The sequence below is a fragment of the Meleagris gallopavo genome, chromosome 1 (assembly GCF_905368555.1).
Source record: "Meleagris gallopavo chromosome 1, MGAL_WU_HG_1.1, whole genome shotgun sequence".
NCBI lineage: Eukaryota > Metazoa > Chordata > Aves > Galliformes > Phasianidae > Meleagris > Meleagris gallopavo.
In genome coordinates, this window is record NC_139404.1 from 10,388,858 (window position 1) to 10,416,725 (window position 27,868).

The 27,868-nt window shown below is 36.6% G+C and overlaps 1 protein-coding gene across 3 annotated transcripts in view; it reads left to right on the forward strand.

The window, feature by feature from the left end:
- HGF (hepatocyte growth factor) overlaps positions 1–10,417 on the forward strand; it is a 60,602-nt gene extending 50,185 nt beyond the window's left edge. For 2 of the 3 annotated variants that reach the window (XM_085216418.1, XM_085216408.1), the window contains exons 16-18: positions 85–191; positions 2,049–2,194; positions 6,263–10,417. In XM_085216418.1, the coding sequence (XP_085072544.1) occupies positions 85–191; positions 2,049–2,194; positions 6,263–6,433 (424 nt within the window). In that variant the 3' untranslated portion in view covers positions 6,434–10,417. The remainder of the gene's footprint in view (positions 1–84; positions 192–2,048; positions 2,195–6,262) is intronic. The other variant, XM_085216412.1, reaches the window with a different exon arrangement.
- The last annotated feature ends 17,451 nt before the right edge of the window (positions 10,418–27,868 follow it).

Here is a 27,868-nt window from a genome sequence, read left to right on the forward strand (position 1 = left end):
TTAAATTCTATGAACATTATTTTAAGGATAGACTCTAGAAGGTAAAATAAAATCCATCATGTATTGTTTGTTTTCTCTTTACAGACCTGCCATATTGACAAATTTTGTAGAAATAATCCGATTGCCCATTTCAGGATGTACGATTCCGGAGAAGACCAGTTGCAGTGTTTATGGATGGGGATATACTGGATGTAAGAAATTATTTTTAAAAACTAAATGAATACGTTGACAGCTTACTTCCTTCCTCTTGTAATTATAGGTGAGGCTGCTGGTATTGCCTGATGCCACATTTGTCCAACACTTTTGATTATGAAATGCAGTTTCAACTTTTTTTTTTTTTTAATTTTGTAAATCTTTGTGCATTTTATCCAAGATAAATTAATGTGAAATATTTTCTATTAATCCATTCTTTTCTTTTTTTTTTTTTTTTTTTCCCTTGAGAGAAGACAAAATGATTCAAAAATTTCAAAGAACAAACTGCATAAACAAAATGGATTTACAGATTTAAAAAAATCTGGCATAGTTGATTTAAAGAGTTCTAAACCTGTTTCGAAAAATTCTGATTCATCTACATGATTATTTCTGTATCTCAAAGCAGGCCACCTGGTGGAAAAAATAATACAGAATCATATAATACAAGATATTAAGATAATTAATGTACACAAAGACAGTGTTAATAAGGATTCACAGGTAGCACTAAGTCTGGCATTTCCTAACTCTTGCATGCTTGACCTTACTAACATTTATTAAACACAGATTTTGTGTGAAGTAAATACAAATTTTTGGTGAAGAGATATTTATTTAGACTTGGTAAATATTATATCTGGCTAATGATATGTTGATGATGAAGTTAATAGCTGCCAGTTAACAATAATTTTTGCAGTAGTTATTGTGCTCAGATGCCATTTTGCCACAGATCCTTAGTAAGCAGCAGTAGTATACTGTCCTGAAAGCAGAGCAGAAACATCATTGTAAGGTTCTCTCCCTTGCAAGCATTACTTCAAACATTTCTTAGTGGAAGGCAAATAATCAGTGCCAACCCTACTGTAGATGACTGTGTTTAATGTTCCCAGCATGGCTGTATTAGATATCCTCTGGGGAGAATGGCTGTCTAAGGGAAGTAGGACTGGGGCTTGGTGCAGCATAACAGGAAAGCTTAGTTTAAGAGAATAGGTAAGGGAATTTGCGCTGTTGTGGAATAATACCATAAATACATGACATCCATCATCCAAGGACTTTGTACCATATTTTATATGCTACTTAATACAATCCTCATAGCATCACAGTCAGGGAAGGAAGAAGTGCTACATTCATTTTTGTATTCAAGTAACAGGATAACAATTCTGTGAAAGGCAAAGCTGACACTTTTTATTGATCACTGTACAGAGAATGGACAGGTCCAGGCCCTCTATTTTAATTCACAGCTTGTACAGACTTGTCTTTTGACATGCGAACAAGAACAAGCTCCATGGGGCTCCTGCTTCCTGACCTTCATACTGATGAATGGAGATTGCATAAAGCTGTGGATCTGCTCTTGCAGGTACAAAGTCATTTAGTGTAGCTGAGCCAGCGCTGAACAAGAAAAATCCTGTACTGCTATGGTATTTTTCAAGTTACACGTCCTTCCTTAGGCTATGGCAGCCACCATTTCATGTTAACCCTTGTTTAAGGCAGGAAGTTAAATCCTCGCTCTGCTAACAAGAGTGACAGCATTTCACACTTTCCCCGATTTCTGTGATATGCCAAAGCAAACTGGCAGTAGACTCTATCTCTTTCTTCCAATACTAAAAACCTCTTCAGATATTCTCAGAGAACTAAAGAGACATGCACATCAAGAACATTTATTGCAAATTTTGCTTGTAGCAAATATAAAAAATCCTTATAGGACAAATTATTGATAACAGTGAGGATAAATGAAAATATGAGTAGTGGGGACAAAGTACACTGAGTTAACATATAAGAGTAAGTTCATCTAGATTGCATATTTAATATCTTCTTTTTTTTTCCCCAAAAATAGAATAAATTCTTTATTCTCTTTTCAATCCTAGTAGCTAACTATGATGGTCTTCTCCGGGTAGCAAACCTGTTTATTCTGGCAAATGAGAAATGCAACCAGTATCTCAAAGGGAAGATCACTGTGAATGAGTCAGAAATCTGTGCTGTGGCTGAAACCATTGGTGCTGGACCTTGTGAGGTAAAGATTACATTTTCTAAGAATGTATTAAGAGCTATCAACCTTACTTTTTTTTTCTGAGAAATAATTTACTTGAGTTTTTTTATAATTATTCTCTCTGCATCAAACTTGTACACAAAAAAATGTATATGAAACTTCTGCACTGGAAAATGATTAGTATTCCTAATGATGTATTTGCTGCTGAAGTGTGGGAAGAAATTTCTTTCCATAAGTTACTTTGTGCTACTAATGTTAAATATGCTTAGGTACACTACTCTAGACTGAAATAAATTTGTCTTCTGTATAGTAACGCCTAAAGTGAGTTGTGTGCTAGTAACAGCAATTTATTTTGATTGAGCAGCAACTAAAGATTTGAGCAAATTGAACTTAGCTAGACGAGGATTTCCATGCAACATCCAAAACCAAAAAAAAGTTCACTGCTTAGTAGAGTTAATAAAGTTATGAAATAAACAGAAAGATCCAAAAATGTACTGAGATAAAGTATTACTCAGAGGAGTGAGGAGTTTGGTCTCCCTAAGAAAGCATGAGCCATATCTCAGTGAGTAGAGGAGAAAGAGATGGTTTGATAACAATCAAGTTTAACACAGTTGGTTTTCTTGGGACTAGTGCTGGAGAAAAGACACCAGATGAGAAATGCTATAAATCATTCATTATAGGAAGATATCTTTTTTTTTTTTTTTTTGTATGTTGAAAATCTGTCTGATTAGATGATGTCTGTAAGGAAGGCAGTCCTGAGTATCATTATGCATTTAGTATCTGGAGAAAAAGAGATGATTTCCTAACACTAATTTGAACTATTCCCACAGATACTACCAACCCATAGGAGAAACAGTCTTTACCAAGATGAAGTCTGTCCCATTTACTATTAATGTATCACAGGATCCACTTTATTAATACATTTATTTTCCTTAAAAATAAAATTTTTCATTCTAGATGAGCTCTTAGACGTCTGAGGGTTTATAAATGAAACATCTGGATGGAAGTCTGCTGGGGATCCTGTACTTTGTCTTCCCTTGCAGTGAGAAATTGATTGATTAATATTAGCAATCAGTCTTAATCAATGTTCCGAGCTCCCCTTTAAAGCCACTTTCCTCACTGAAGAACAAGCAGAGAAACAAAATCAGATTGGCAGATAAAACTCCACTCTTGACATTGTTTTATGAGCAGCTTTGATGATACTGACAATTGTTTATTGTTTATAATCTGCTGCCAGCTAGAAAAACAAAACCAGAAAGAAATAAAAGTCAAACATCAAATCACAGAATCATAGAATGGCTTGGGTTGGAAGGAACCTCAAAATTCATCTAGTTCGAAACCTATACCGCAGGCACTAGATAAGGCTTGTTGTTTGTCTGCTGAGCAAGAGAAGAGTACTAAGCATTAGCTTTTATTTTTTGAAACAGCGTATCATCTGTGATACAAAGATTTACTGCCTAGTTTTACATTGTTTGCTAGATTCAGTATAAATTTCACCTGAATTAATACTGCAGTGTCTGTGTTGAAGTCCCAGATCTATGTGTACATATCTAAATTACAATTTCATAGTAAAAGCCCCACTATATGGCCTACACCTATGACCCCCCCAAAGTCCATGTAGAAGCTCCCTATTGCCGGCACAATAGTACTCACTACCCTACTACTCAAATTAGGCAAGTATAATATCATACAGGTTACCTTAGTAATAGGACCCCTATCAGATCATCTAAATTTTCTTTTAAGCCTAGACCTAGAAGGCACACTGATGACCATCTCAATCTAATATTGCTTATTCATCTATATGCTACATGGGTTTAGTCATTGCTGCAAGAATAATCCAAACTTTCTGATAATTCTCACAGCTATAACTGCGATAATCTCCCATGGATTGACCTACTTTGTACTATTTTGCCTAACCAACACAAACTACAAATGCACACAGACAAATTCTCATCCTTACATGAGATCTACAACCTCTACTACTCCTCAAGAGCTAGCTACCTCATGATTGCTATCAGTCAAATCAAACTTTTTGTTTGTTAAAATGAATAAAGGTCAAGCATTGTTATTTCTCTAGTGATCCAGAAGGAAAAAAAAAAAACAAGTGTTAATTTCTAGCTTTTATCTTTTGACTTTCTGTCTCCCTTTCCAATACAAACATTTACTGCCTAATTTTGCTATTGATTTTGCTAGATTCAGTTTTTCCTGAATAAAAAATATCTGTGTTAAAGTCTAAAATCTATGTGAATATAACAAAATTACAGTTTCACCCTAGTTTAACTAGATGGCTTTAATGCAGAATGTGTCCTTGATCTTAGTTGGACATACACCAAATTTCCACTAAATACATACAGTGGTGCATACGTGTCTCATTTCCTCAGAATACTGAACATGAGTTTTTAAACAAATTATGTCTCTTTCTTTACAAAATGTAACTTTTAAAAAACTTATTCTGCCAGTTAGTTCATAGATTCTCATTGTAGTGTGCTGAAATACAATTGTCTGTCAGATGCATAGTAATAGTAATTACTACTCTCAGTAATCTTTGAAGAAAGACTGTTATCACAAATAATATGTTTATTAGTCAACTCACTTTCTCCTCATTGTAAAAAAAATCATAGAATCATAGAATCATAGAATGGCCTGGGTTGAAAAGGACCACAATGATCATCTAGTTTCAACCCCTCTGCTATGTTCAGTCATCAACCACCAGACCAGGCTACCAAGCCTAGCCTTGAATGCCTCCAGGGATGGGGCATCCACAACCTCTTTGGGCAACCTGTTCCAGTGCATTATCATCCTCTTTGTGAAAAAATTCCTCCTAATATCTAATCTAAACCTCTCCTATCTCAGTTTAAAACCATTCCCCCTTGTCCTATCACTATCCACCCTCGTAAACAGCTGTTCCCCTTCCTGTTTATACGCTCCCTTCAAGTACTTGAAGGCCACAATGAGGTCTCCCCGGAGTCTTCTCCAAGCTAAACAAACCAAGTTCCCTCAACCTTTCCTCATAGGAGAGGTGATCCAGCCCTCTGATCATCTTAGTGGCCCTCTTCTAGACCTGCTCCAAGAGCTCCACATCCTTTCTGCAGATGGGGACCCCAGGCCTGGATGCAGTACTGCAGCAAATGGAGCCTCACAAGAACTGAGTAGAGGGAGACAATCACCTCCCTCTCCCTGCTGGTCACCCCTTTTTTAATGCAGCCCAGAACACAGTTGGCCTTCCAGGCTGGAAGCACACACTGCTGGCTCATGTCCAGCTTCTCGTCCACCAGGACCCCCAAGTCCTTCTCCGCAGGGCTGCTCTCAAGGAGATCTTCCCCCAGTTGGTATAAATAACTGGGGTTGCCCCGACCCAAGTGCAGCACCTTGCACTTGGCCTTATTGCACATGGGCCCACTTCTCCAACCCGTCCAGGTCCCTCTGGATGGCTTCCCTTCCTTCCAATGTATCAACTGCACTGCTCAGCCTGGTGTTATCCACAAACTTGCTGAGGGTGCACTCGATGCCACTGTCTGTGTCATTGATGAAGATGTTGAAGAGCACTGGTCCCCAGACCGACCCCCGAGAGACACCACTTGTGGCCGGCCTCCACCCTGACACAGAACCACTGATCACAACTCTTTGGCTGCATCCAGCCAGCCAATTCCTAAAACACTGAACAGTCTGTCCTTCAAATCCACACCTCTCCAATTTAGAGAGAAGGATATGGTGAGGGACCATGTCAAGGCTTTGCAGAAGTCCAGGTAGATGACATCCATAAATATTGTACTTAAATGTATCTGAAACAGGAGAATAAGAGCTGGTAGTCTGATTGCACTCAAATTATATGTAAAGATAGATTATTTGCATATGAATAAACAAAAGATTACTTTGATGTTGACTCCTATAAGTTCTGGTTGTGAAAAAGATGTCAGAGGCTGGGGTTTGTTCTGAGGTAAAGATAATTCTATTGCCTGTTCATTGACCTGTGTACAACCCAAGAGAAAGCAAGCAGTAGGGGACAGATGGGCACTGTGGGCACTGTGTCTTGAAGCATTTTAGGTGACATTCTTTCTTTTTTTTTCCTTTTTTTTTTTTTTTTTTTCCTAGCGTGATTATGGTGGTCCCTTGGTTTGTGAACAAAACAGGCTAAAAATAGTAGTGGGTGTCATCGTTCCTGGCCGTGGATGTGCTATTCGAAATCGTCCTGGGATTTTTGTTCGAGTCTCATACTACTCCCGGTGGATACACAAGATTATGATGACCTACAGAAAACCCTGAAGAACTCAACAGTTTCCATTTACAGAGAGATTGTGGACAGCATAGAATTAAGATGTAATGTAAAGATCAACCATTTTTAAACTACTTGATAGTCAAGTTTGTTGAACTTCTTTTAATATTTATAGGTGTTATTGGTGTTTTGTCTATCAGTGTTGTTTTATAAATATTGAAGTAACTTACAGTATATGCAAGTATGGTGACATATCTCCTGAAGATACTTGAATGGGTAAACAATTTTGCAAAGATATTATTACTGGATGATTAATGGTTTTGTACAAAAAGATCACGACCTCTTTTTTTGCTGCTCTTCAGATTATCTTAGAAGGGGTAACATATTATAGCTTTATTTAACACAACTTATTCTTTTTATGAGCCACACACTTCTCTTCAGATATGACAGTAGTTCTACTGAGAGAGGTATACATCTATCAAAGACAGCATACACATCACCCTATTTCTCATACCCCCTTAAGAGAGGTCAAAAATGTCAATATTTCATTACAAAAACATCCCTTTTGAAATTAATCTCATTGTTGACAAACTTTGACAAACCTTCAATCAGTGAAGTTCTCACAGAAGTCAGTATCACTTCCTGTTACACAGTGCTTATAGGCTCTCTTTCTCTACTTGGTCCCTTTAGTGTGAAGGTGGTCCCCTAAGAGATATCTTAAAAAAATTCTCTAGATGGGCAAAGAGATGTAGTAATGAACTGGTTAGCAAACTGTTGATCATTTTTTTCAAAGTCTGTCACAGAACTAACTGTGAATTTACAGTGTTAGAAAGTGTATCTGATTGGATTTGTAAAAGTAGTCTTGATTTGCCACTGATGGACATTTGCCATTAAAAGTATTTAAACTAAATATGTCCAAATCCTTCTCAAGAGGTAAGTGTTAAAAATGGAAAGTGTTGAAAATTTAAAAAATCCTACATATTGATTTAAAAATAACTTTATTAACAGTAGGAAAAAAAAAATAGTTGAATCACCTGGATGAAAGACAGCAGTAGGAAAATAAGATATATATTAATAAACTTTTCAGAGGCTTCAGATATTTAATAAGATCTTACCTAAATTTGGTCCAAAATGTGTCCTTTGTATAGTCTCTTTCAGGACAATAAAATTATTTCAGGGAGATGATCTTATACAAAATGGGGAAAACATCGCTAATTAAGTGCTAGTTAAGCACTTTGTGTTTCCTGTCTACGTGTGGAACTATCATTTCCCTTTATGCTGATTTGGAAAGGAAACAAATAGTCAGCATCTGTGAAAAGTGCTTGTTCCCCTTTAGATATGTAACTGTATGTCTGGAATTATAATACATTCAGCAGCTGGTAGTATGTTATAGGTGGCACCAACTACCCTGTAAATTCTAGAAAGTAGATACAACACATATCCAGTTATTTCTACTACTGTACATGCAATTGCATAAGTAACTGCACTATTACTTCATTTGTGACAGTGTACATGTATATGTTTCCTGTAGCAAATTGTGAGGTATATAGATCATATCTAACTGCATAGCCACTAAGCTGACATGATGATGTAGACATGTAAAAGAACATTTTATTTCATTCTGAAGACGCAGGGCTGAGTTCTGCCCTGGCAGAAAGTAACCATTTCAGAAGATCTGTCGTGGGAGGCCGTTCTCTTGTTAACTCACCAAATTATTTTCTTCAGCAGTGCACTTTGGCTACAGTGAGACTTAAATATGCTTACATCTCCTAGTCAACTAGGATGAATTTCAGCCCAAGCTTAAATGGCTTGGCTTGCTGAGGTTTGTGTCAAGCATCTAGCAATATCTACTGGTGCATAGGAAGAAATATTTTAGGAAGCAGAGCATCTGAAATTCCTCCTGATGTAAATAGTCTCTTTGGAACAGAAGCAACTTCCCTATACTGGTGACCTGAAGGTGTGGATGCTACATGGATAGTCTATCTATCCTGGCTGCTTCTGAAGGCTTCATACTCCTTTTTGTGTCTCTTACTCACTGGGCTTAAAGAGGGCAGGATTTAGCCTGTTGTATTTACAATTAATTATTGCCATTTATGTAAAGACTGTATTCTTACTCAGTATATACTGAACGCAGCATATTGAAAGAATTAACTTTTTGAGAGAGACTTTTGAAAAAACTCCAACTGAGTTCTGTTTTCAGTCATTGGTAGAATGTGGATAAAATACATAATTCCATGTTCACTCTTTGTACCCTAGAAATTGTTATGTGCTCAGTGTATTATATGTGCAGGCGTTTCGTTATGTCTGTCTAAAAAATTGAATCTTAAAATATTTTAGTTATAATCTTCTGCTGTGCAGAAGGCTGTGATTTTTTTATATATATACACACACACATATAAATATATGATTTAAAAATAGCGTTTTTTGTTAGACAACGTGTAAGGATTTTTACCTGTTTGTTCTAGGCATCACCTCAGTAAAAGAAGTTGTGCAGAGTTGATGCTCCAGAACTTAACATGTTTGTATGCACTTGCTTATCAGGTACTCTTGCTCTCCCTGTCTCTATATGGAGGGCACACGAGACTCTGAAAAGCAAGGGAAGAGAAGAATAATGATATGTGGTAATGAATTTGTACTTCATTTATTCCTGTGAATATTTCTTGTTGGTACCAATGGTACCGTGCCAGGCAACTGTTATAACTACAGGATTCTCTTAAGAAAGGACACTCTACAGATACTCATTTGTTGTTCTAACATATTGCTCTCTATAATAACAGGTGGACCTAATCTAGTGCCCATCTAAATTTCTGAAAAGCCTCTTGCTAACTTCAGTGGGATTTGGACTTTACTTTGCAAATGTGATTTTGTTCATAATTATAATTAAAGGATATAGAACCTAAAGTCTTATCTAAGGACATTCTTAAATTCCTTTGAATTTTGTCTTCCTTTTCCTTGCTACAACTTATCTATGGACTCTGAAAAGTATAATAACTGGATACAAAATTTGCAAACCTAAGACCTGATTTTGAGCTGCTGAAGTTAGTTTAACTCAATGACTGATTTTCTTAGCGCACTGAAACTGGCTGACACTTCTTTCTTTCCTTAATGAAAACATTTCTCCCTTTTTAAAAAAGGTGGGTTTTTTTGTTTTGTTTTGTTTTGTTTTTTTCCCTATCTCTTTTTCTCTCCTAAAGCTCATGATCCTCAGAGAAACTATACCTCTCATTGGGAATGTACTGGTCCAAATCTTTGCTGCTATGGCTGAAATCTTCTGTAGTTTGAAATTAAAATTCTCCTAGGCATTCTGCAGACCTTTGCTGTGTGTAATGCCAATATACTTGACAGAGTTAATCACTTGAGTTAGGGCTTTTCAGACAAGGGTCCAAATATTCTTCTGAGGGTAAAAATCTACTCAGGCAAAATGTCCCTTGAAATCAATGAATGTGATTATCAAAGTAGGGGCTGAAATTTCCTCAGTGCTTTTCCCTACAGTTGTGCACTGAACTAAATGCATCCTTTTACACAGAAAAGCACACCAGTTCTGGACTACAAAGCAACTGCAAGAGCAGGCAAGGCTTTATTGCCATCTTTATGGAAAGCTGGTTGTAAACCAGTTCACTCCCATGAAATCTATATAAAACCAATGGTATTGGTTGTTTCATCTTCTTTCCTTATCAGTTGTTTTTTTTTCCTCCCTCACATGCACTGGTATATTATTGTTTTATGAATGTTAGGGCTGCAGGCAGGAACTGACATGGTTTTTCATCCTAAAATTTTACAGTGTTCCTTTTTAGATATACTCTTGGGCATTTGTGTATGGTGTTTTCTTGTGTGGGATCAATTCAGGGAGCTGCCTGTGGAATTCAGTGTATGATAAGAGTATTTTTTCATATTTAAGTGGGAAAAATAGTGCTTCCATTAATGATAATTGACCAAATGCCTAATGAAAAGGGAACACTGTGGTTATAACCTGTATTATGATCTTCTGTAATTAATGACATCTTCACTAGTTAATAAAATTGGTATTTTTGTAACCTTGTTTACTCTTATTATTCTTAATAAAGTATTTTATAAAAAATATCAACCTAATTAGCACTATATTTCTTATTTAAAGAAGAATCTTTGGAACAGCACTATTAGGAAAAAAGCCTCAGTAAAATTAATGTCTACCACTCCTGATTTCAGGAAAGGATTTTACTTGTGCCGAGTAAAGAGGACTGGTATTTTAAAGATCTTCATGCATCCAGTACCGAGACCACGCATAAAATGAAAGATAAAACCAAATCAAGGTGCAATCCTGCTGAGCCTCTCCAAGAGATTCATGCTGGAATTCTACATAGACAATGACCCAAGCACACTGTGGGGAGAATAGTCTGTGGGGAGAATAGTTTGGACTGAAAAGTGTGTGCTTAATCTACACATGAGCATTTGACACAAAGCTTATACTTTCTTACAGTTCCACTGTGATAGGTTTGGCATTTAAAATATGTCTCTTAACATTATCAATTACATTTCAGGAAAGAGCATCCATTACTATGTCATTTTGTATTACCAGTGGTACATAACTTGATGCAAAGAGAACAAACCTAGATGCTATAGTAGATGTACTTAATATCAAGAAGAGGCAACAGCAATTGCTGGGGGGGGGGGGGGGGAAGGAAAGAAAGAAAGAAAGAAAGAAAGAAAGAAAGAAGAAGAAAGAAAGAAAGAAAGAAAGAAAGAAAGAAAGAAAGAAAGAAAGAAAGAAAGAAGAAAGAAAGAAAGAAAGAAAGAAAGAAAGAAAGAAAGAAAGAAAGAAAGAAAGAAAGAAAAGAAAGAAAGAAAAGAAAGAAAGAAAGAGAAAGAAAGAAGAGAAAGAAAGAGAGAAAGAAAGAGAGAAAGAAAAGAAAGAAAGAAGGAAAGAAGAAAGAAGGAAGAAAGAAAGAAAGAAAGAAGGAAGGAAGGAAGGAAGGAAGGAAGGAAGGAAGGAAGAGAGAAAAAGAGAAAGAAAAGAAAGAAAGAAAGAAAGAAAGAAAGAAAGAAAGAAGAAAGAAAGAAAGAAAAGAAAGAAAGAAAGAAAGAAAGATAAAGGAAAGGAAGAAAGAAAGAAAGAAAGAAAAAGGAAAGGAAGAAAGAAAGAAAGAAAGAAAAAGGAAGAAAGAAACTGTGAACCTTATTAGCATCACTGGATGAGCATCTCTGTCCAGCTGAGTATGGTCAAGTTCCTATAGCATCATGGGAATCTGGTTCAGCAAGTTCAAGTAAGGGCCAGTAAGTTCATAGCTTGTTTTTCATTATCCAGATGAAATTTCTAAATTCTATGCATTTCTGGTTACACTGAAATTTTGATAGTTTAAATACATATTTGCAACAACTCCAGCTATATAAATAATAAATCATTCTTCAAACGATTTCATGTATAGAGTGTTTGAAGTCTGATTATTGCAAATATTTCATTCTTTTTATCTGTAGACAAAAAAGGGGATTTTCTAATTAGTTCATAAAATCAATTAATTTTATGAAGAACTCCTGAAACCAATGGGAAACTTGCCAGTAACTTCAACCATGAAGGCATGCTTCCAAAGTTATAAAAATCTAGGTGCAGTCTGTATGTCAAAACTTATTCTTGCTATAGTTTTACAGAGTGTTAAGAATGTTTGTGTCACCTGTCTACTTCCTGGGAAACACGAGAATTAACTGCTTGCACAACAAAGATCTACAAAGGGATACTGCTTTTTTATTACAATCTGCTGTTAAGGTTTTATCTTTTGCAGTTGAAAGAACACTGCAATCTGCAGATGATAAATTATGAAAACCACACAGATGACCAGTACTTGATTTCTGCTTTTTGTTATTTAGCAAGCCTCATGTAAACAGAGCAGACCATTTAAAAGAGTACAGTTGTGTATCAACTCTGCCTTCAAAAGCACCGACTTCTGGACAACTATGTCCCAATAAAAACCACTTATAATAAATAGGGAAGAAAACAGCTGGGAGGAAAAAAGCAAATCATAAAAAGGTCAAGACCAAAGTAAGCCCTAAAATGAACAGACAAATTTTGCAGTCTCAATTTTTATACCATGGAATATGTGGTGTGAAAAGTTGCAACAGAATAACTTAAGAGCTGATTCACTCTGGTTCAGGACACTTGAGAAAGTACAGTGACACCATATGGTCACAGAAGATGTTATACATGTTGTGCTTCTATATCTGAAGATCTAATCCTACTTGCAATGAAATTAATGTCAGCTCATTATCTAGGGCTAGTGGGCAAATCCTAAATCCTCCTCCTGAACCTTTTGGTCATCCTCATAAATGCTGATTCTTTTTCAAATACTCAAGGCATGCTCTACATTGATCCCCTGTGGCAGAGAAGTATGTGTTTTCGTTCAAACATGGTCACTGAAGTTCCACTGAAGCTTTACTCAGTCAAAACAATTTGCTTCCAATTAAAATTTTTTTTTTCATTAAAATGATGATGATGATAAAAATAATAAGATGTAACATGATGTATGCAGTTAGTTTTTTTTTAGAGTAAAAGCAATAAGGGAAAAACCTGTAAAACTGCAGAAGCTAAGTGATGTTAGGGATGTCTTGAGATATATGTCTATTTAAGATAGTACTGCCCTTATCTTACTGAAAGAGAAATTATACAAGAGAGTGCAGTTCACAGCAATTTATTAAAAACAAGGCAGAAAATATAACATTAGGAGAACAGATTGGATTAGAAGAGGCTAGCTGAACAAGTGGTATAGTCCTCTTCTCAGCTTACGAGAATTTTTACCTTAAGTAACATATGAGTTTATGGTATTTAATTCACTTCAGATTATACTAACTGAAAATTTTCCAGATGGTTTTCTTTCCTTGTGGATTAATGTCATCATGATACACAATCCGAGGAAATAGGCATTTACATCAACATTGCTGCTACAAACCATGTCAACAACAGTCTCACGTCTTGGGCGTAAATATACCATCTGCTGCTCAGCATTGAGTTTAACAGCATTCGAACTTCATGTAGCAGTTAGAAAACTACCACCATCATGTAGTTTTTTCTTCTCTCTCTCTCTGTCTTAAATCAAAACCGAGAAAAGCAGCTGCTTCACCACGAGGCAGACGAGTCCCCATGATTACCCGATTCTATCATTTTTTGAAGTTTAAGTTTCTGTTGGAATAGTCCCCACATAGCATTATTTTTTCAACTTTTCAACATCTTCACTACACTTCTCCAAGAATACCTATAGGATGTGAAAAATACTTGCTGTCCTAAAATGTTCACAGCTACCAGGACATCCACACAGATGTTCCTAGATTGTGACTGAGTATATTAACACAAGGGAAAGGTAGATGCTAGGGTCATCTACATATTCCACATCAGTGAGGCTCAGTTATCTGTGGAGAGGTACGCTGCAGCCACCCATTCCAAACTGTTCATAATAGCCAGAGGCTTGCATAAAATTATACAGATTACATGTGGGTACACGACCATATGCACACCATACTCACACAAATGCATGCAGCTGCCTTTACAATGTTATCTAGCTGATCATTGCAAGGTTATTTAGCTGATCATTCAGAAGTCCTTGGTCCATGCAGATACTTAAGGAAAAAAATTATAACCTGGGATTTTCCTATACTCCAAAATGTCAGCTTGAATGCCATGGTTTAGAAATAGGAAAATAATCTGAGAGGAAAGGTAAGCCAGGACTATTTATTTTTGTCTTATGATTAAGAATAATAAGAGGAAGCTTAATGGTGATACTCAGTAGTATGAATTTTTCACATCCTGATGTTGTGCACTTGTGATGGCAGAATTCTGTAGTGGAAACTGGAACTGTGAGTGAGGGACTTGTGTGCCACAGTTACCCTCAGCCAGTTTTCTTCATTTCCTGCTCGATCTTTTCAATCCTATCACACAGAGTACTTTGCTCAGTGTCGTGGCTGGGGGAATTGCAGTGTGACTACATGGATAAAATGCACCAAAGTGAGTTCCTACAAACGCACTCTGGAATAGCTGTTCCAAGCCAATCCATTCAGTTCTGCCCTGACAGCCTGTTTACATATGTATTTGTGTGCACATATTTCCTTCTGTGTGCAAGCACAAGTATCTGCTTTGCCTAAAGCAATATATAGGCCCTCTCACTGGTATTTATTGCCTCAAAGCAGATAAATAGACTCAATTAGTGTTAAACCAGCTGTGTTCAAGTTTGTAGGCTGCACATCAAGGCCCTAAATGCTAGAAATGAACAAGCACAGCCCCGGTTTTAAAGATGTCCAAACAGTCTCGTGAAACAATACTAACCATGTATACCCACAGTGTTTATTGAAATGGTGCACAGGCCCTTAGAGACCCTTCCAGATGCTTTTTCCCTTTTACTGCACTTTAATTTTGTTAGTTATCAGTAAGGGCAGGGCTTAGTGCTAAGTCTGTTTTTAAAGCAAAATGTTTTCCTGTAGAAACCTGCTTCCTTACGGGAGCACTTTCTGGGCTGCTAACCTAATCAGTTTAGTTATGAGTCTCTTCTGCAGTGCTGGATGAGTTTTCCAGGCTGACATCCCCCTTTATCTTAGCAAAGAGACTGTAAACATGGTATTCTTTAATTATCTCTGGTTCTATTTAGTGTTAATGACTTTCTAGTCTATGCAATTCCATAATGCTAATTGCTGAGTTTAACTTTTTTCTGAAGTTTTCATTTAGATGTACCTTTCTTTCTTTTTTATGCACGTGCCTTAAAAATTATATATTTTCTTTAGATAGCCTCTGCATTAAATCTACTCCCAAATTTTCTTATCAGTAAGTTTTCCATCATGACATACTAATCTTACCAATTCTGTCTGCGAGAGTATGTCAGTTTTACTACCATGTTTGACAGAGACCAGGCTGTTTTCCAACTGAAATCTATTTGTTTTCTTTCCAGCCTGCCTCCCCAGGATCCCTCTCTGTGTAGTTTCCTCTGGAGAGGTTCTTCCCTGCCTATTTGACTGTGGATTGTGCATTCCCTTTTAAAAGCAGCAGCAGAGTTTTGTACTCTTCCACCCTGTCAGTGGTAAGGCAGATTTCTGAGAGGCTAGTGGTCACAACAATTCCAGACTCTCCACACTGAGTACAGAAATTGTTTCCCATTTCACTGACAATTTCTTCACTTCATAAAATATTACTTATCTGTAAAGCAGTTTCTAACTAAATACAGGAGGGAGTCTGTGAAGCTTTTGTGAGCTCAAGCAACAAAGGTTTACTGGAAGACACCTCACCTGGATGCCAAACAAAAATGTCGGATGTGCTTCTCTCTGAAATATTTAAATGCAGCTTTGTCATTCTCCTATTCCACTGAATGTTTATTTAAGACACTTAACACAAGTTCATGACTTCACCTCCTGGGATGGAGGCAGAGTGATGCTTGTATAGGCAAAGTGTAGTCCAGGGGATTCCTCAACACCACTGACAAACAACAACTCAATTTTTTTTCTTCTCAACTGGGTTTTCTTGCTCATATTTGTTTGCTTGTTGCTTTATTATTCTATTTTATTGCTGACCAAGAGAAAATAAACAGGGAAGAGTAGGACTGGTGCAAGTGATGTACTTGAACTGTCCACTGGGTAAGACTTACGTCCTGCTAGAAGCAGTATTTAGGAATTCTCTTCTCTTCACTCCTTTCTTGGCAATTTTATTGGCCTACTTAGTTGTCTGAAGACATTTCACTTTCTCTGTTTCAGAAATGCCTTTCTCATTATATTCTTAGTAAGTGCAGAAGTGATTAAGTCTTGGTTTTATTATTATTATTTATTTCCTCCCCATTCTGCATTGCTGTCTGTATCCCTCAGCATAGATTCAGCAAAAGTAGTGAACACTTCTATTGCAGGACATTTTTATTCTGGAAAGTACAGAGCAAATAATTCCTTGAGCATGATGAAGAATGAAGTGCTGTGATCATACCAGCCTGCATTTCTGCATTTGCCTTCCTCTCTTCAAAGACCATGCCTGTAAAGACTAAGCTCTGTGGTGTGTGAGAGAGAAGAAAAATAATACTCACTCTAGAAAAGAAAGTAACTTTTAGAAGAGATTGCTCCTTATACAATTTTGATTTCTCTTCAAGATGGGCTACCACTTGCACATGAGTAGGGAATTAAAGTCTGACTTGAAATAGAAAAGTTCTGTAGAGACAGAGGAGAAAATATTTTCAGGGCTACACTCAGGGAGATTTATGAATGAAAAAGTAGGACAGTAATTTTAGTTCTCAGGGCAGCAAGCTGTAAGAAAGCAGCTTAGGAACCATGCAGGTTTTGATCGCAGCTCATGACACCTGTTGCTGTTAGGTCTCTTTCTCTGGAAGATCCACCTATAAAAACACTGCTTAAAGGAAAAAAATTATAGTATGGCACTGACTTCCCCGAGACAAGCCCTTTGTACATGGAGTTTAGAGACATTTGGTTTGATTTGTTTTCTACCTCCTATGGGAAGATTGAAAAAGCAGCTTGGAGCAGTTTATGTCTGTGTGTGCATTTAGTCAGGCTTTTGAATCCAGGTTAGGAGATGAAAATCAAGGGAAGAGAACTTTAAAAAGAAATGTTTTCATTCAAGCCACATCCTTTCTCTACCATTTTCCCAGATTCACACATTCATTAAAACTGGAGATATACTGCAGAGATAAAACAAACCAACCCATCCAAGTTAGAACGTATTGCGATTTGATTTAGAAACACTCCTTTTAAGGCTTAGAGTCTATAAAAATCACATCAAGAGAATACTGTACTCTGTGGTCATGTTTCAGGAAAGCTAACAGGAAATCAAAACTGAAAGGATTCTTCTGTAAAGCCAACTTGCTGTAATTGAAGCCAGGGGAAATATATTTATGTGTTTACTTAACTAAGAAGAAAGAAACAAAAACATATTTTCCTCCAATAGTGCAGGGGGATTAGATTGTTATTAGTCACTTGTGTGCTGGACTTCCCTCTAGATCTCTCTTAATATTTCGTCTTACGTTCAAAATAAACACAATATCAGCTCTAAGGAAATTAAAATATTTCTTAGAATATAAAAACCAGGAAGATCTTCAACTACCTAACATTTCACCTTCAAAGCCCTAGGGATATTGTCCAGTATTGCAAATTATTGAGGACTGCCCTCCTGTAGATTTGTGCACAATAAAACACGGCCTGCCTGCAATCTGGCACAAAACTACAGCTGCAGAGATGGACAGTCTGTGTAGTGGTGTATTAACACATGACTAAATGGGCTAAGGTTTTCCAGAAAACTTGAATATTTATTCCAGTAAAAGATAACATAAAATAGAATTGATCTGATTACAGCAGATTTCGTCACGTTACTACTTATTGTAATAGGTGGTAGAGGGTCAGTCAGCTCTATCACATAGGATTAATGTTGCTATTCATGCAGGTGATCTCTAGAGTTCTGCTGTAAGAATCAGTTAAATGATGATGTGAAGTATAAAAATATTCTGAAATATGCCAAGGTCAGGCTCAGCAGCAGATTTTGTCTTTGCTGTGTGTCTCTGATGATACAGAGCTGCCATAAATTTCTTCAACTGCTGTACAGCTTCACGCTGCCACATAGCAGTCAAAAGCAGCTGGCAAATCTCATCAGAGATATTTCATTTGATTAATTCTTGTGTATGGGCAGATGTAGTGCAGTCTGTCAAACCATGGAATTAAAAAAAAAAAAATTAAGATACAGCTTCTAGGGACTCTGCTGCTAGCTGTGTGAAGCTTTGGTACCTAGAAGAGTACAAGAATCAACAGTGGATATTTCTCCTAACAGAATATCTTTGATGTGAATCCTAACATAACTGCTTTTGGACATATTGCATGAGAGAAAGCAGTCAGTTTATCATGTACAAGATAGCTGACCAAGATAACTAATACATTAGGTTTCGTCCAATTTAAACATTTCGCAGCAGGAAACATCATATATCTCGCAAGAGAAGAATCTGTACATTTTATCACCATCCTGTGTGTTTTTAAGCTATTCAATTCTGTCATAATGTTCAAAGTGTTGAGAGAGAATCTCATATGTAGACTTCGTGATATTAATTCTGAATACTGAACATGCCTACAGAGATTCAGTCAGAATGGGTAGATTATTCAGCACCTGACACATTTAGCACTATAATATCAACATGAATGGATAACACAACCCCTTAGGATCTGTTTTGGGTCCCTTCATAAACATATGTTTAGCTTCAAACATAAACTTAAGTTCCATTGATAAGTGCCTTCCTTTGAAGACACAATTAAACCAGTTAAATTTGTTAAGTACTGTAACTTTGGGTGAATGTGGGTAACTGTAAGAGGGACTTGTTTATACAGTACCTAAGCCAGAAACACCATAAACATAAATTAGAGTTCCAGAACTGATGTTAAAAATGTTAATGGTTCTCACACATTCCTTTTCTCTTTTTAAAAATATAGCATATTCTGACCTTGAAAGTCTCAACAACTGGAACTGTACGGATGAGGGTACACATTCAAATTTACTTTTGGTTTAATCTCCGTTTGCATAACTCTATGTCCAGGGAGAGGTCAGTGAGAAGTGATGTACCTGAAGGGCCCAAATTGCGATCAGTACTCTTTAATATCTGTATCAGTGACGTAGATGATGGAATCAAGCGCACCCTCAGGAATTTTGTGGATGATACCCAGATGAGTGCAGTTTACATGGAGTTTACAAGGAAGAAATGTCATCCAGAGTGACCTGAACAAGCTCAGAAGATGGGCTCATGTGAACCCAGTAGACTTCAAAAAGGCCAAGTGCAAAGTGTTGCTTAAGTCTGACTATCCTAGATATGTATGAGTTGAGAATTCAGCCTGGAGAATGGAAGGCTCCAGAGTCAATTTATTGTGACCTTCCAGTATTTAAAGGGAGATTATAAACAGGAGGGTAATCAACTTTTCACATGAGTAGATAGTGAAATGGTTTTAGATTGAAGGAGGGAAGATTTAGGTTGGATGTCAGGGGGAAGTTCTTTACAGAGAGAGTGGTGAGGTGCTGGAACAGGCTGCCTAGAGAGATTATGGATGCCCCGTCCCTGGAGGTGTTCAAGGCCAGATTGGATGGGGCCCTGGCAGCCTGGTCTAGTAAAATGTGGAGGTTGGTGGCCCTATCTGTGGTGGGGGTTGGAGATTCATGATCCTTGAGGTCCCTTCCAACCCTGGCCACTCTGTAATTCTGTGATTCTGTGACCCAAACCATTCTCTGATTCTTTGATTCTGTGAATTCCCATAGAAATAGACAAGGTGCAGTTGCTTATTCTTCAGAAACTTATTATATGTTTTTGTATAGATGAAAGACAATGCAGAAAAAACACTAATATATTTACATTCAATCCAGTTATTTCAGAGTCTGTGGGGACCACCTATAACTGGCCTCTGCTCTGGAGCAGAATTTAGAGTATATATCTTTCCAGCATCTATATTACTTGTCTAGACACATCTCTTAGGATTCAGAATTACAAATGACAGATTGTATACCCGACCTGACATTTATTTGATAGAATATAGAGATATATTTATAACATGACGATAGCTGTACCTGATACGTGCTTCATCTAAGATCAGAATTTAGTCCAAAACATTCACATGTGACAGGGTCAAAACCTTTTTATGATTACATTATAGAATACAAGTTTACGTGTACATGTGCAAAAGTCACAAATCTTGGTATTCCAAACTTAAACTCTAGTCCACTTAAAATATATTAGAAATGAAATGAAGGAAAAATGTAGAGCAAATACTGAAATTAAACAAATTGTTTGACTAAGACAACTGAACAGTTTTAAAAGAAAACCATCCTAAGTCATTAAGTAAAGCTTGATTCCACCGCTCTAGAAACAGGGCAAAAGCTTTGAGATTAGCATGAAAGATTTATGGACTGAAAGTAAATGTTGATGACAAGTGGAGGATTCATGGGGAAGCTATGCTCCTCCATAGAGGTTGTTGAGTTGAATGGATTCTTAAATAGTCCTTTGCAATCAATGTATGTATCAATTATTTATAATAATTAAACTTTTTATTTTCTCTCTTTTTCACAATACAAGCCAGGAAACTTTTTTTTTTCTTGTTGTTGTTGTTGTTTTGTTTTGGTTTTGGTTTTATTTTGTGGATTCTTGTCTATGAAGAGTTACTCATGGGCTCTAATGTCCCTGCCTAACCACTGGGCTCTCCTGATCCCACCTATGGCTCTGGACCCGGGAATCTCTCTCAATTCTTCAGGACCATTAGTCTCTGCTCTAACAAGTTTACAAGACACTGTCTCCAACTGTACCACACTCTCTCCCTGGTCTGTTCAGGCCTCAGTCCACCCCAGCCCCAAGGAGGCACCCAGTTCGCCATTGTCTGGGACTGTCCCTGCTGCCCCCCAGCCTACCATGCTGCTGGCTGAGGGTGGTGGGCTCTGGCTGCCAGGCCCTGCCCTGAGGCCCAGGGAGGTCCTAGTCCTCTCAGAGCTGTTTGGGCATCCATTCTTTATTTGTAAATAATTATAGGGCAATTTTCTTTTGTTTATTGGAAGTATAAAATCAAAGACTGATACATCTTCTGCTGTGAATATTTTGAGCCTGTGAGAAGGAATGTCCACCTGAGCCTTGTTTGACATGAAACATTTTTTACAATTCTTCCAACTGCCCAGTAATTTAACTCTTCAAATTCCCAATTAAAAAAAAAAAAGAAAAAAAAAATCATTAAGACAGATTTTGTTTCAAAATGGAAACAAAAGACTCATCATTAGAAACTGTAGAAATTAAATTGCTTTGAGCTTCCTAAATAATACTTTTCATTTTAGAAATTCTCCCTTTTAACAAACATATTTCATCTTAATCAGCTGCAAATTCATCTAGTTCAAATACAAACATTTCCTTCTTTGAGTGTGAGCTTTGACCTACAACTTTATAAGAACTCGGCATTATGTTTAATGTTACAAACTGCTCTACCTTGTTCTCACTAAACCATAGGAAGGTAATAAACTGATACTGCCTTAGAAGACATAGCTGAAATCCAAGCCTCTAAGATTTACAGGTTTTAGCTATTTATTGCTATACATAGTAAAAATTTTGAATAGAACATGAAAAAATTGAGAAAATCTTTAAAATTTTCCTGTAACGTTGGTAAGCATCTAAAGAGTGCTAAATCCCTGATATGCATTTATAAAAAAAAAAAAAACAACCAAACAACGACAACAACAGTAAACAGTAAATGCTATTTTCATGTTTGCTTATCTTTATTTCCTGCAAAATATTTTACAGATTTAGGAACTGTTAACTAGGTGTGATTTTTTTTTAATGTTTGACTAATTAACCAAGCAGAGATATTGATATAAATATATGAACAAAAAAGAGGCGTACCTTTCCTTCAGCTCAATGATTATTGGGCATGATAATTTTAAACATCTATCAGAGAAAAATAATTTCATATCTTTTTTTTTTTTAAATTCTTTCTTTTTGAAATTAATTACATTTCCACCTACTCAACACTAATACAAAAATGTTAAAAGATATTTCAGGATACTGTTGGATTTTCTGCTCACCTCAGATTATTCTTTCACAAGGATTTTTGAAATAACTTTTATACTGACAAACTAACTAAATAAATGATGATATCCACCACATTTTGTGCAGCACCTATGTACAAAAGTGTAGTACATGAAGTAAAGTATCTGTTACACTGAAAGTGCTAGGGAAATTCTAAGGAGGTAGAATGTAGCTAACATTGAAAGTTGGCAAAGACATTGCACAGTTTAACACAAGCTGTTCCCTTCTAATATCATAGTGACAGTTTCATATAAATGACATTTTCTGAGTAATAAAATGACAAATACATCATTAAAATCAGAAACAGATTGCTAAATAGATTAGACTGCAAGTATCTTGCTTTTTTCTTTCTTCTTGTACATGCATATTTCATCTTGCTGAAAAATTACATGCCAATGTTGTTCAGATTGCCAGATCTTAAAATGAGTTTTAAAATTCTTTTAGTTCTACCATGCAGCAGTTCTTTGAGGAAAGGAAATTCAAAACTAATTTTATTTTACTGTTCTTGAACAACCACCCTAGACTGTATTCTGCAAATTCTTTGATGTGAGATGGGCCAGTCACTTGTAGGAGCCTGATACAGAACCATAGAATCATAGAATCATAGGAGTTGGAAGGGACCCCTGGAGATCATCTGGTCCCCTAGTGTAATGCACTACATTGTGCTGAAAGTGTCCAGGTGGGTTTTGAATATATCGAGAGAAAGAGACAGAAAGAGACTCACAGCTTCTCTGGGCAGTTTTTTCCTGCGCTCCATCACCGTTAAAGTAAATAATTTTCTCCTCATGTTCACATGGAACTTCCTGTGTTCCGGTTCGTGCCCATTATCTCTTCTCTTGTTTTTGGGTACCAATAAAAAGAGCCTGGCCCCATCCATTTGATTCCCTCCATTTAGATATTTGTAAGCATTGATAAGATCCTCCTTCAGCCTTCTCTTTTCCAGGCTGAACAGCCCCACTCTTTGCTCAAAAGGGAGATACTCCAGGCTCCTAACTATCTCTGTGATCCTCTGATAGACTCTCTCCAGCAGTTCCCTGTATTTCTTGAGCTGGTGAGCCCAGAACTGGACACGATAACCCATATATGGCCTCACCAGGGCAGAGTAGAAGGGGAGGATCACCTCCCTTGATCTGCTGGGCACAATCTTTTTCATGTGCCCTGGAATACCATTGGCCATCTTGACCACAAGGGTGCAGTGCTGCCTCGTGGCCAACCTGTTGTCCACCAAACACCTAGGTCATTCTCCTCAGAACTACTTTTCAGCAGGTCAGCTGCATGTACTGATGCCTCTGACTATTCCTCTCGAGGTGTAGGACTCTACACTTGCCTTTTTTGAACCTTATAATGTTCCTCTCCATCCAACTCACCAGTCTGTCCAGGTCTTGATGAGTGGAAGCACAACCTCCCAGTATGTCAGCCACTCCTTCCAGTTTTGTATCATCAACAAACTTGCTGAGGGTGCACTCTATCCCTTCATCCCGATCATTGATTAATACGTTAAACAAGACCAGATCCAGTTGTCTTGTGCAACCTGCTCTTGGTGACTCTGCTTTGAGTAGGGTGTCCTGGGTCAGATGTCATCCAGAGGTCCTTTCCAACTTTAGACATTCTATGATTCTATGAATCTGTTAGATTTATTCCTTAGGAAACTCACCTCTACACGTATATATAGCATCTTTAAAACATCTTTGCAGTTGTATTTTATTCATTCATTCTCATGAAGCAAGTAATTTTGCTTACTGGAGGTTATTCATAAATTCTGCAAAACCCACAATTTGTATAATACAAAGGGACAGCTTATGAATGGAAAAAACTTGTCAGAAACTTTTAGGTTTTTTTAGCAGTACTGTAAGTTTATCTGCCAGTATTGTGCTAATCAAAACCTTCTTTTGTGATAACAAAATGTGAAATATAAATTATCTTTTCCTGGAGAAACCAATGATCATCTTATCAGGCAACATTTTTTTCCATTTTCATTTCAGTGGAAACAGAGATTCACTTTAGAATTGTTTATTATAGGGGAAAGGAAATGAAAAATTATATTTTAACTTGTTCTCTGGCAAAATCTTACTTCATGCTGTGGATATTATGTATTCTGTTGATAAAGGCGTCCTGTATGAGTAAGCTTAACTCACTTCTGAAGTGTTTTTATCTTTGTTGATTTTGCAAGCTATTTAAAAGGAAGACCACAAAATCAACCATAAAGAAGTATGAACTTAATGTACAAACTACGGATATTTAGTTGCAGGTAGATTCTGCTTTTTGTTAGAGGCCTCTACGGATAACTGCACAGCTATCAGACTTGGCATTGGCATAGCATCTGAAATCAACTTCAGGAGTGGAAGTATACATTGTATAAAACTGTCTTTATAGCAAGGCATGAGTGAGAGAAACTGCACTGAAAAGAGCTGTATAACCTAAGAGTGACAAGTACCAAGTCCATCTGGTGAAGGACTAAGAGGTCTTGGCTTCATCTAAAACAAAGAACTGTTCTGTATGAGGACCTCATTTTGTAAACTAATCTTCTGACTATGCATGTTCTGTTTCCCCCTCTTCTGAAATGAGTGGTGAGGACATCAACATCTGTAAATGTCAGACAAGTGATCTGCAGTATTGAGCCTTCTCAGCTTAAATCTGTCTAATGCATGCCTTGTCTTAGTGAAGATACAGATGCTTTCTGTGGTCCTATAAAAATGTGCAATTTAATGATGAATGGTAGAGTTTACAGCTCCAATTACTCTTGTCTCCTTTGAAGCAGGAAAACTGGCAACCCCTTATCTAGACATTAACAGGTTGAGATAAACCGTGATAGTGAGAAGTATCTGGATTGTCAGAGCTTTTAGCAACAGTAAACTACTTAAACTAAAAGCAGCTGTTAGACACACACACAAAAAAAAAACAAAAACAAAAACAAAAAAAAACACCAATACATAATCATTTGTAAGATAATCTGTAGTGGCAGGGATAGTATTTAATGACTTTTTTCTTTTAAACTCAGATGCACAAACTTGCATGCACAGTAATATAAAGCTTTGTTTTTGAAGAAATGTTGTTTAAATTAACACACAGAAGTCATCTGGAGGAAACAAACCATGGAGATCAGTGTGTTCAGAGAACTATAATTTAGTTCTAACAGTGTAACAGTGAGATTACACTCATTGTTATGAAAATATTTTTGTTCTATCTACAGAAGAATTATTCCCATGTGGTGTCTAGAACTGTAGAAATGTCCTCAGTGAGAAGAAATATTCTGTCTGATTCTTTTTTGTTCTTATATATATCGAAATTACATGGACACTTCAGACTTCTGTCAGGACTTCTGAATCATCACGAGAGTATTTTATCGTATTACATAAGACAATAATTTTGACTCTTTGTGGGTTTTGTACTTGATTTCTGCCAAGTTTTTATAAAGCTTTCTGGTATAAATTTAAGCCTGTGTCTTAGTTAATACGTGAAAGCAAAGAGGGGAAGAAACTAATTCAATTCACAGTACATCTTTGTACTTTGTTGATGAAACACTATTCAGCTGTTTAAAAATACTAGATGGACCTGTTTGGTTGACAGTGAAGCTTTCTGTATGTATGAAATATCTCCATTAGGTCTCTGAAAATATTTATATTATGCACGTTGTTACTCTAGTATGCTCTCTTCTAACTGTAGGAGATGCAGTTATACTTGACTCTAACATGGTTTCTATGCATTATTCTGCAATCGAAGATCAGCCAGCTTTGCCTGGATTACAGCCCAATTTTCGTTTAAAATCAGTTTGGATACTTGTGAAACTAAGCTCCTCCTCAGGTAGTGCTTTGTACAACCTATCTTGAGCCTCTTCTCTGTGCTGAATAGTGCCAGCTCTTTCAGCCAGTCATTGAAGTGCTCCAGTCCCTACATCACTCTGGTGGCCCACTGTTTGACTTTTTCTAATATGTCCATGTCTTTATCACACTGTGAGGCAGTGGAACTGGACACTGTACTCCAGTAGAACTAGAAGACATTTTCTTTTTTATTCATTTCCGTGAAAGGTGTCAATTCATTTCTGAGAAGTTTGGATCTCTCCATTAAACTCTGATTTTCAATCCTAAATTAATATTTTTTTTCTAACAGAGAAGAAATTGCTCCATTCCATGGAAAGCTGAGTTTTAACCTCACACTTTTCTTCATTTTTAATGATAAAGGAAGATGACCTTAGTTTTCCAGATAAATTTCTTTGTTTTCATACGCGATTTCTTATTCTTGACTTACTGTAGGACATGGCATGTTGATTTGCACTTATAGACTTCCATTTTAGACAGGTACCTTTATGCTTCTCATGTAAACCAAAGACTAGCATTCCTTTTTTCAGGACTTAATACTATAATGTGTTGGTGTCTAGTCTATCAAGCTCGGGCACTGGTTCATTTTCAGTTTGAAATACCTGGCCCCAGAAATGGGAAGAAGCAAAATCTGACCCTGTTTAGTGTAACTCCCTTCATCCTATGAACAGTTTAATAAAGAAATAGGCACTTCTGAATGCTTCTGGTGTTGCTCCAGAACACTGAGACAGATTTCTAATGTGGTCACCCCTAAAATGTACTGTAGCAGAGCTTTTGCTTGTTTTTAAAACTGTGAACTTCTTGTCTGTCAAGGAAGATTGCAAAAACAGGATTAGATTGTCCCAGAAAATAGAACTACTAATTTAAACGTGGTAGCCTGTGGAGGTCTAAATCACATCAAATCTGAGTTTTATGACAGAATTTTTATTTATTTATTTATTTATTTATGTGTGTATGTATTTATTTATTTATTTTACTCATTTGTCCTGTATTTTGTATTTCCAGCACTGGATGGCATTCTGTCCACCAAACACCTGCTGCTGGCAATTACAACACATCTTGTTAGCTAGGCATGAATGAAGTGCATAATATCATACTCATTAACAAAATCTGAATTTTATACTTTTGATAACTTCAATTATCTATTCCACTTGTGCAACACTTCTCCATTTGCCAGTGAAATAAGACATATGAAGATAGCTGCAAGAGTGAAATCTAATTTTTAAAATATGGGTTATAAAAAAAGAGAGAAAAGGCAGACAAATGTTGCTTTTAATATAAATGTAGATTAAATACTGTATTATCTTCTTTTCAGAGTTTTTATCACTGTGATGCCAGAGGTTCCGATCCTGCCAGAGCCAATCAGATTAGATGGGAATATTAGCTTGGTTTGCAGCCAAGAAATAGGTATAAAATCAGACCTCATTAAATCTTCCTGAAATGTATTGAAATTGAGGCTTATTTTATGCAATATATAATTAGACTATGACTGTAATTATTCCAATTTATTTCACATCAAGACTTTTGCACTGTATCCTTCCAATATCCTATGCCTCAAGGCAGATCAACACAAAATTTGTCATGTCCTATCCATCTAGAGAACAATCAACATTTATTTGTATCTGTCCTCTGCTAACAGCCAATTCCTGATGCCTCAAATGATGACAGAATTTCAAAAGAGCCCAGAATATTTTTTGCAGATGACATCTGAACATGGGAAAGGGAGAGCCTGACTTTTCTGAAGGGTCATTTAAAATGGTAATCATCCATTCATTCCTAAATTACTTTTTTGACTGAGTACATCTTGAAGTGTCATTTAATTATGTCTACGAAAAATGATTCTACAAAACTGAGTAATTAATTTTATGTTTGGGGCTTTTTTTTTTTTTTTTTTTTTTTTTTTTGACTGAAGCAGAAAGCTTTTCCTATCTGCCAGCCTTACATGCATGGTCTTCTTTCTAGAACTATTTTTGAGAGACGTAAGTTGACTGAATTTGTCTACTTAATTGAGCTGTACAGAGCAGAACACAGCATCTGCAGACAGCATCAGAGCTCTGAAGCCATTGAATCAAAAGTATAGTAAGAATATTGTTTTCCAAATGAAATCAGATAAGCTGTGGGAAGGCATATATGTTGATAAGAGGAATACAAT